Consider the following 10,007-nt stretch of genomic DNA (forward strand, 5'->3'; position numbering starts at 1 on the left):
GTACATTTCAAACCCCCAGGGGTTTCACCAATTTTGATACAACTGAGCTGTGAAAATGAAAAATTAATTTTTTTCATTTTCACAGCCCAGTTGTATCAAAATTGGTGAAACCCCTGGGGGTTTGAAATGTACACTATACCCCTTGATGAATTCCCTGAGGGGTGTAGTTTGCAAAATGGGGTCACTTGTGGGGGGGTTCCTAACTTTTAGCATCTTATGGTGCCTAGAAACCTACATGGTGCCTAAAAAAATAATCTCATAAAAAGGAGGCTCCAAAATCAAGTAGGTGCTCCTTCTATTATGAAGCCTGTGGTTTGGTCACCGTGCACACTAGGGCCACATATAGGATATTTATGAAAACCAAAGAATTGGGGGAATCAATTTTTAGTCACATTTCTCTAGTAAAATCTACTGTATTCGTTAGAAAAATGTATTAAAATTGAAACTCTGCAAAAAAAAAGAAATTTTGAAATTCCACCTACACTTTGTTTTAATTCCTGTGAAACACCTAAAGGGTTAACAAACTTCCAAAATGCTGTTTTGAATACTGTGAGGGGTGCAGTTTTTGAAATGGCATCATTTATGGGGGTGTCTCACATACAAGTACCTCAAAGTCACATCAGAACTGAACTGGTCCCTAAAAAAATCAGTGTTTGAAATTTTCTTGAAAATTTGAGAATTTGCTATTCATATTGTAAGCCTCCTAGTGTCCCAAAAAATTAAAAGGAAGTTGAAATAATGATGTCAACATAAAGTAGACATATGGTCTATGTTAGTTATTCACTATTTTGAGTGGTAAGATTATTTGTCTCACAAGCAGAAAATTTAACATTTTGCAAATCGCTAAATTTTCCATTTTTTCACGATATTTTGGTATTTTTCACAAAAAAACACAGACTGTATCGACCCAAATTTACCACTAATTTGAAGTACAAGGTGTCACGAAAAAACAATCTCAAAACCACTGGGATAAGTAAAAGCAAAAAAAAGTTATCCCCACTTAAGTGAGACATGTCAGATTTGAAAAAAATGGCTCTGTCAGGAACGCAAAAACTAGCTCTGTCAGGAAGGGGTTAAATCAAATACTCAGTTTTCAAAGGATAAACTAGTTACAAAAGGATATGCAGCTTGCTGCCACAATGCTCTATAAAACATAGTGGGATTTCTGCATTAAGGAATGGTTTGGCCAAATTCTCTGGAGCCTTCCGTATGAATGTAGAAGGAAATGCAGAGATGGACTGGCGACACTCAGACTTTTTTTTTTTTTTTTTATAACAAAGTGTATTTAGTTGGTCTCTATGTATTTGGCTTAATACACTTTGTTGTTATACAAAACAGTCTGAGTGCCGCCGTCCATCTCTGCATTTCCCAAAATAATCTGTGCATCAGCCAACCCCTATATAATCAGTGCGGGTAACTCACCGAAAGGAATGTGTTGAAAGAAGGGATAAACCTATATAGTGTTCTACCAGAACCATATATTTAATTTGTGTTCAATAGTTTATAAATTACTACATAAGATTACAATTAAAATATTTTTTTTATACGGAAGAAAAACTAAAATAAAACTACTACTAAGAAACAGGCGCCCATTTACATTTTTTTTAATCAAAACCATAAAATACATACGTGCTCATACATAAAATACAATCTCAGATCTATGCAGAACATAAACATAAGAAAGGTCTTCATATATATTATTACTGCTTGGTTGCGGCACTTCCACTCCTGGTGTCCGTATCGTGTCTCTACACATGCGCAGTCGGTCTGTCGCACCTCCAGTCTCCATCTAACCAATTCACTTAGGGTATAAATATTAGCCTGGTCTCATACCACTACCCCTTGAAAAAGTTTGATGGATGAAACGGAGAGCTTTCCCCACTGACCTCCAACACAAAAATAATAAAAAAAGATTTCTTATTTTTATGGTCTGCATATAAAGATTTTATTTGATGTATATTATGAGTATACACAGAAAATGACAGTGTTTACACACCTGGTCCTGTGTGTTTCAGAATAAAGTTTTCATCATCAAACTTCCTCCCATAGATGGATTTTCCTCCTGTACCGTTGTGATTGGTGAAGTCACCTGCTTGCAACATGAACTGTGGTATGACTCTGTGGAAGCTGCTGCCCTTGTAACCATATCCTTTTTCATGGGTGCAGAGGCAGCGGAAGTTTTCTGTAGTTCAGAAACAAAATTGTTAATGCTTTATTACAACCGAAGGGGGAAACAAAGTATTCAACTATCTCAATGATTACTTAAGTAGTTCTCTCTGTTGTACATAAATGTTCCTGAAAAACTATTTTGCATACCTTTTCAGGAAAAGTTATACTAGCATACTGTGATCATCCCTTTAACTTTCCTACTTATAGATAGGGACAAAAACACTGGTGGAAGTTGTTGTGTCCTCTGAAAAAAAAAAAAAAAAATGCCAACTGAAACTAACTTATAGTAAATGCATGTCTGAGTCTATATAATGTAGTATAGCTGGGTGATTAGGGGAACCGGCACTTTAAATCCTCTATGCCTCTCCACAGACCAGTTAAAAAAATCTTTTCAAAATAGGTTTTGTTTTTTTAACCTCTATTCTATTTTGAATAGAAATCACTGGTTGCTGGTGCACAGTACATCGTACAAGCAGGGCCCTCTTCCCTCATGTGCTTTTCCTTCTTTTAATGAAACCATAATAATAATTCGATGGTACCAGTTCTCTGCCCCCATGATACTTCTTTCCGTGTCGTCTGCTGATGTAGCTATGTTTATGTACCCTGTATTTGTCCTTAATTGTCTTCAACTGGAAGTCACTGTTTTCTGCATTGCTTATATATTTTTGTACTTTAAATAAGCACTGCTGATCCCTTATGGCACCATAAGATGACAAATTAATAGACTGATTGTACAAATATTAAATATCATGTAGCACAAGTCACATGTTTCCAAACCTTGTTCAATTGTTCCCATTTTGTTTTACTCATACAAAAATTATCTCTCTTGCTCATCAACAACTTCTAATATAACATTATACTATCTGTTTGTAGGCAATTATTTATGTAAAGTTTGCATATGTGTGAATATGTGGGAGCGGTGATTCAAGTGCTTACCTACTGTCATTGGAACAATGTCAGCTCGCAGCAGAAACCTGATGCGGCCTGCCGGCTTGTTCCCTATTTTGATGTCCATGTAGACTTGGGGATTAACTCTTAGTTTTTTAACTGGTGGTTCTCCCTAGATGGATTAAATAAATAAATATAAAAAGGGGAAAAAAGTAAAAGTTTATTATATGGTATATACAATATGCGATAGAGCAATATAGTCTTTTGACAGATTAATTTTTGTGCTTAGAGTTGTTGTAATCATGGCCAAAGCATATTGGAACACCACATATTTTACCTCAGCATAGGGACTTCATGAGACATTGGCAAGAAAAATACATAGGACCGCTGACTCCCAATGCTGTTTTTTAAGTTACATCTATACTGCACATTGTTTATATCAGAGGTTCTTAAGGTTGTTCCTCAGGACCTCAAACAGTGCATATTTTGAAGGTTTCCTCACAAGTGAAACAATTAGCTTCACCTGTGGATCTTTTAAAATATGTCAGATACATCTGTCAGATGACCTGGAAAACGTAAACACTGTGGGGTCCTGAAGACAGGGTTTGAGAATCACTGTTTTACTTCACATATTGGGGCAGATGTATTAAGCCTTAAGAAATAAATGCAAGGGTGATAGAGAGATAAACATCCAGCCAGCTCCTTACTGACTTTTTTCAAACACAGCCTGTAACATGGCAGTTAACAGGTGATTGGCTGGATGTTTATCTCTTTATCACCCTTGCATTTATCTCTTGTTAAGGCTTAATACATCTGCCCCATTGTTACAGCATTCCTGGATATGTTTGGCAAGGACAGGCAGAAAAGACTACTCTCAAACATGAGGGAGACTATCAAATGAGCTCAGACAAGGACATAATCTAAAAGTTACATGTGATTTTAGCAAGTTTGTAAATGTCTCCAAGGGAATGGACAAAAATTTCTCAGGAGTGTTTACTGGCAAACATGATTGAAAAAAATAAGAAAATAAACCACATGCCCTGCCACAGTATTCTCTAATATCAAAACTGTGGTAGGGCATGTTGGGACTACAGACACACAACATAAGAGCCACAGGTTGGCCAGGATTTCATTTTCCAATCGTGCTGAATCCATGTCTAGTGTCTGTGTGACTCTGGAAACACTGCTATCTGTTGCCAGCAAGTGAAATTGGGTCCGGTATGAAATGCTGGTGGTCGGAATCCTCGCGGTCGAAATACCAACGCCGGAATCCCGACCGCCACAATACACCCCCCTTGCGGCCTCACTGCACTCGCCACACAGCGGGCCCGGTGCCTCGCTACGCTCAGCACACTATTTTATTCTCCCTCTATGGGTGTCGTGGACTACGGCGTCTGCATTTTCACCGCATCCCATGAAACTACATCTGCTAACTTTCAAACCATTCCTTTTTCAATAAAGCACTAATTAGTGTTGTCATCTCTTATTATGCCATTTTGTGTTGTTATTGGCTATGAATTGGATTCAAACACTAGTTAACAAGCCTCCAGACTTTATTCTCATACACAGGGTGTGCAGTAACCAGTTTTTATTATACAGAACTAAAATTTGTAAAATAAGTGGCAACAAGGCATTGCAATGGGAAACCAGTATGAGGAATTGCACAGCCATAAGGAAGCATATGAGCAATATCGGGTCACTAAAATTCAAATGCAACAGCAATCTGTAAGAGGCAGACGCATCCCTTTGCATTTGCGAGATCAGAGTACTGTGACTGAGGATACGGACACAGATCATCATCTTCACCAGGGGCCATAGGATCCAGACATCCAGGAAGTCAGCATCCATCGATTTAGACCCTGGACAAGTCAACCAATTGCCCCCTATCAAGAAGCGGTGAACTGACATTACCTCCTGTGCTGCTGGTTTAGGAGCTTCTGCACCTTCGGCCTCTTCATTCTCTTCCAGTGTTTTACCAGAGAATTTCTTGAGCCAGTCATCATCAGACCAAACTATTAGCAATACAGAGGGAGATTAGTTACTGAAAAAAAAAAAAAAAAAAGTCTTGTAGGACAAGTCACCTGTTGTACCTACCTGCTTTTGAAGAGCCTTCCTTTAACCTCATGGGTTTGGCCAGATTGACTCGTATTGTTCTACCAAACAATTCAGACTCATTCTAGACATTAGAGATACAGAATTATTGACTTACTGGCAGGGGAAGAATCAACAAAATCTTTTGAGATTAGAAAGTAGCTTGGCTTTGCATATTGAATTTGCAATCTGTCTACTACTGCCTTGTAGGAGAGAGTTGTAATCATTCTTTCCACAGCTAGATTGAAAGAAAACCACCTGGAACCAACCATTCACAAACTATAGTAAAGCATTGAACAAAAAGGTTTATGTAATGTCAGATATCTAAGGAAGGATTTTTGGATTTTCCTAGATCTCTGGTGGTAGAGGGCAAAGATGGTGGTATGTTCCTAAGCCACCCTCAATGTAAGGGGTGGAAAGCCATCGCTATCAGTCTTGAGAACTTTGCTACCATTAGTGATATCTATAGAGGCAGCATGGTCTACTTTGTAAAGATTAAGAAAAGAGATAGTCCGCTGTTACCCATTATGTGGAATATACAGCCAACAAAAAAAAAAAAAAAAAAGAGAAACAATATTGCACCACATAATAGGCCTGCAATACGGCTACATCCATCTAGCGAAAGACCCCTTCCTCCGTCTCTCAGTAGGCCAAACATGATATCAAAGCAATAGCACTCCTTGTATTGGGTAAACCGATCAAAACACCATGGGCCACATTGAGGGAGTGAAGAGTAGCCACCAGGGACTTAAAAGGGCAATAGTGTTCATGGTCGACACAAATATGCAAAACAAGTGTATTAGAGAACCACACACATGGTCAAATTCAAATAAGTGCGGTGTTGCACAGAAATAGGCACGCCCTGCCAGCATCTGCAATGCGGGTGCTGCACCGGAATATCATCACCACAATCATTGCTATCTGCCTAAATGTTGCTTATACCCCTTTCAGGCATACTCCAAAATCCCAGGTTTTTGCACATGAACACACATCAACCCGGGATTTTGGTATGTCTGAAAGAGTCAACCCGGGTGATAAAGCCCGTGTCCTCAACCCAGGTAAATAGAAGGGTCAGCGACCCGGGTTGACCCTTTCACTCTCAGACACCTGGGTTTCTACAGGTAGAACTGCTTCACCCAGTAATTTGCTGCTTTAAGTGTGAAATGGTACAGGCTGCACCCAGGAAAAATGACCCAGCGGTCAAAATGTATGTCTACAAGGGGTATTAATAAGGATGGCTGTCAGAAACCTTCAGCTGGGGACAGGAAGTCCGATTCCAAAGAAAGCAGAGCATTATCTCAGCACCTCTACAAAATATGGACAACCCCTCCCCCCCCCCATTTGTAGAATAGCCCTGTTGTCACCCTTCAAAGGGTCTAGTATATCAGTCATGCTGCGGCTAAAGGGTGAGAGCAGTCATGCAGGACTCATTATGCATCTTTGCAGAAAGGTTCTTGTGCATGTGCTGTACCCCCAACATCGGGTTAGTATGTATACCCAAAACTTTATGTACTTTATGGGTTTAACTAAAATCAGACCTCCACTTTTAACTTGCAAATGGTATTCATGGTTGACTAGGTATACAGCTTAAAATGGGCAGATTAGAGACTCACAACAGGATTTTGGTACTTATGGTAAATACCTTTCTCGGCGTCCATAGGGTACGCTAGGAATCATAACTACGGAGTATGTGTTAGTCACTTAAAAAAAAAAAAAAAATACTAATGATGTGCAACTGCCTTCACCCCCCTCTATGCCCCCCACCAGTAAAGGAACTGCCCTAGGAGAGATGGCAATATGAACAATGGGATGATGGGGGGGGGGGGGGACCTTCTACACTCTTAGATTTAAGATTGACCTGCCATTGCTTTAGCCATAAATCTCTCCTGGCTGAGACCGACACGGCTGAGACATGTGATGTCAAGTGGGCTCACCGAGATATGCTGCCAACTCTCGTATATTCTCGTAATTAAGTCTGTACGATCCAAGCCATCCTGTAAACCTGCAGAGAGCTGATCAGCCTGTTTTTTTTACAGCTTTATAAACCAACTAAAGACGAGAAGTAGCATAGATATTCTTATCTGTGTTCTCCAATTTCAGCCAGATCTCTTAAAGTTGTAGATCCCGGTACTGGAATTACTGTCTTTTTAGTTTTGCTTCCAAAGAAAGAAGGTTGTGATGGGTCAGATCAGAATCAGGAATGTTTCAAATCAGACGCACTGATAGAACTAAAGAATGTACCCCCTGATCAGAAGACACAGGGGGAAATTTACTAAGATGGGAGTTCTATTTCAAAAGGGATGTTGCTATGGGCAACCAATCAGAATCTACTTATTTATTTAACACTTTCTAGCAGATAATAGATAGTATCTGATTGGTTGCCCAAAGAACTCCCATCTTAGTTAAACTCCCCCCTCAGTGTTCCCAGCAGGGAGATTTGTACAAATCCCCCCTCCTCTAATAATGGGATGTCTTCCTCCAACTCCTCAGATAGGACATGAGGGAGCGGACTATTCTTTTTCGAGAAATGACTAGCAGGAACAAAAGGACACAGTGAAGTCCCACTCATGGCTGCAGTAAAACTCTGTACAGACTTAGCAAGGGTCTGAGCACAAGCAGGCTCTGGAGGAGCTCTCTGACTAGTTGTGAAGAGATCGGACATAACACCAGACAGTAATGCCACCCAAGCAAGCATCTGTTCCTGAGATGCAGCAGCCTGCTGTGAGGATTGGTCATCACAGGCAGCACAAAATCTAGCAATTCCCTCAGTAGTATGTGTAAACATAGGTTTTACAGACCCTGCATGTGGAAAGTTTCTGAGTCTTGGGTGCAGAAGCCTTGCCAGTCATATTTGCATAGAACTCAACTCTCACACAGATATTATCTAAAACAATTTTGAACGGCAGAGGGAAGGCAATAGGGGAGAGAGGAACAGCAGCCACCACCCCACTGTAGTTACCATGAAATTGTAACTAAAATCTTATTTTAAGAAGGCAGTATACAGGCTACTAATATGTGCTACAAGCACTCTCACCCCATTAGACCCCTGGATACAGTGTTGGTTGTCTTGTCTGTGGAGGAGAGCTAGGAGCCTCTTCTAAAGCAGCATATATGCAGAATAATGCAGACAAGATGGCTGCCCCAAGTGCAGATACAATGCTGCACGTCCTTGTGAAGCTCTGCCCCCTCCATGCTCCGTAATGCCACTCGTGGGAGCACAATGGCGCCATGCGCCACACACAGTACTCCATGTATCCCCCGGCCCACAGTGGAGAACACTAAGAACGGCAGCTGGAGCCAGTCACACATAAAAAAAAATAATAAAATTCAAAGTACTTGGCACCACTAATCAATCATCTATACCCCATCATTCTGATTCCCAGCATACCCTATGGATGAAATAGTCTTCTATGTAGAAAAACACATGGGAGTGAAATGTAGCCAGAATTAGCTCATGGTCCAATGATGATGATATTTAATAAATAAAATTAAAAAAATAAAGTGAGACCCGAAATGATGTGCCACCATTTTAACCACCCATATTAGAAAACATTGTCCACTGGTGTGGTGCCCCCTCTGGTCAATTAAGTGTGCCACAATTGTGCATCCGTGTACAAAGCAGATGGCCACTGGTTTTCCGAATGCAAAATTGCACAAAAAAAAAAAAATGATGCTACTACAGGGGTGGTTAAAACCAGTCCTCAATATCTACAGGACTGGTTTAATCAAATTGTCCAGATCCCCTAGCTGGTGTACAGGTGTAGTCATTACTAACTCACAATTTCAGACATGTGCTGTATTCTATACTAACTGGCGCATTCTACAGATCTATAGGAGGACTGGACAATATGAACTGTTAGTAGAACTCAAGTACCAGTTTGGCCACCCCTGTTCTACTACTCTAAGAAAATCTCAGTGGCACCAGACGTCTCACACTGTATGGTATACGACACCCAAAAAGTGAGGACTCATCAGTATAAATCAATTAGGAAAGTCAATGTGTGAAAAACAAATGTAATTACTTTAAAGAGAAAATAAAAAGTCCATACCATGTTATCAATAGCAGCAGCTGCATCCTGAAAGACACGTAGAATTTGATTACAAAAAGTAAATAATGCTGCGTTCTCATTGCCGCTCCTGCAAAATACTGAGTTTTTGGCGGGGCATAGAGCATGTCAGCTCTACAGACCCCATTCATACTGCACCTTAGACCCGGGAAATTCCTGTGTCTGCCCCGTTCACACTGCTTCCCCTGGTATGCCCTCCATCAAGTGTGTGGCATCTAAGAGCAGCTTTGATTGGATGTTTAAAAAGCAGCTTTGAGCAATGCAATGAACTTGCTTTTTTGCATTCTGTGAGAAAAACCGTGTCTAGCCTGTTCACCCTGCCATACACCCGTATATTACCCAGGAAAAACCTGTGTGTAATTCCCGGGGCATAACACCCAGGAATTTCACAAAGACTGTTTCACACTGAGACAGGACACGGGAAATTACTGCTTGCCCTGGCAAAAACCCGGGTTTTTGCGGCAGTGAGAATGGGGTATAATACTATCTGAAGAGTATAGGAACAAGTGCTCACATCTGTATACAATGAACAGTGTAAATGTAGAAATTTGTGAAGCTGACAAACCATTCAAACTGACCTCTGGTAGCTCAAATTCCACAAAAGCAAACCCTCTGTGTTTTTCTGTGAATAAAAAACACAACAGAAATATATAAGAACACAGTGGGAAAAAGCACGAATCACAAGGTAAAATAGCACTGTGTGTGGGCACCTTAACACCTAACCCCCCCAACTATACTTTAATATAGACAGTTTTAGACACAGAAAATCAGTACAAAGCCCTTGATGGCTGG

General features: G+C 40.3%; 1 protein-coding gene across 5 annotated transcripts in view; it reads right to left on the minus strand.

Annotated features, from left to right (window-relative positions):
* The window catches only part of PPIE (peptidylprolyl isomerase E), a 37,559-nt gene that overhangs the window by 12,122 nt on the left and 15,430 nt on the right, over positions 1-10,007 (minus strand). For all 5 annotated transcript variants that reach the window (XM_083173804.1, XM_083173807.1, XM_083173803.1 and 2 more), the window contains exons 3-8: positions 9,794-9,837; positions 9,198-9,224; positions 5,152-5,233; positions 4,969-5,069; positions 3,106-3,229; positions 1,997-2,182 (exon numbers count right to left, since the gene is read on the minus strand). In XM_083173804.1, the coding sequence (XP_083029930.1) occupies positions 1,997-2,182; positions 3,106-3,229; positions 4,969-5,069; positions 5,152-5,233; positions 9,198-9,224; positions 9,794-9,837 (564 nt within the window). The remainder of the gene's footprint in view (positions 1-1,996; positions 2,183-3,105; positions 3,230-4,968; positions 5,070-5,151; positions 5,234-9,197; positions 9,225-9,793; positions 9,838-10,007) is intronic.

This window comes from Crinia signifera, chromosome 2 (genome assembly GCF_055691185.1).
Source record: "Crinia signifera chromosome 2, ASM5569118v1, whole genome shotgun sequence".
Taxonomy (NCBI): Eukaryota; Metazoa; Chordata; class Amphibia; order Anura; family Myobatrachidae; genus Crinia; species Crinia signifera.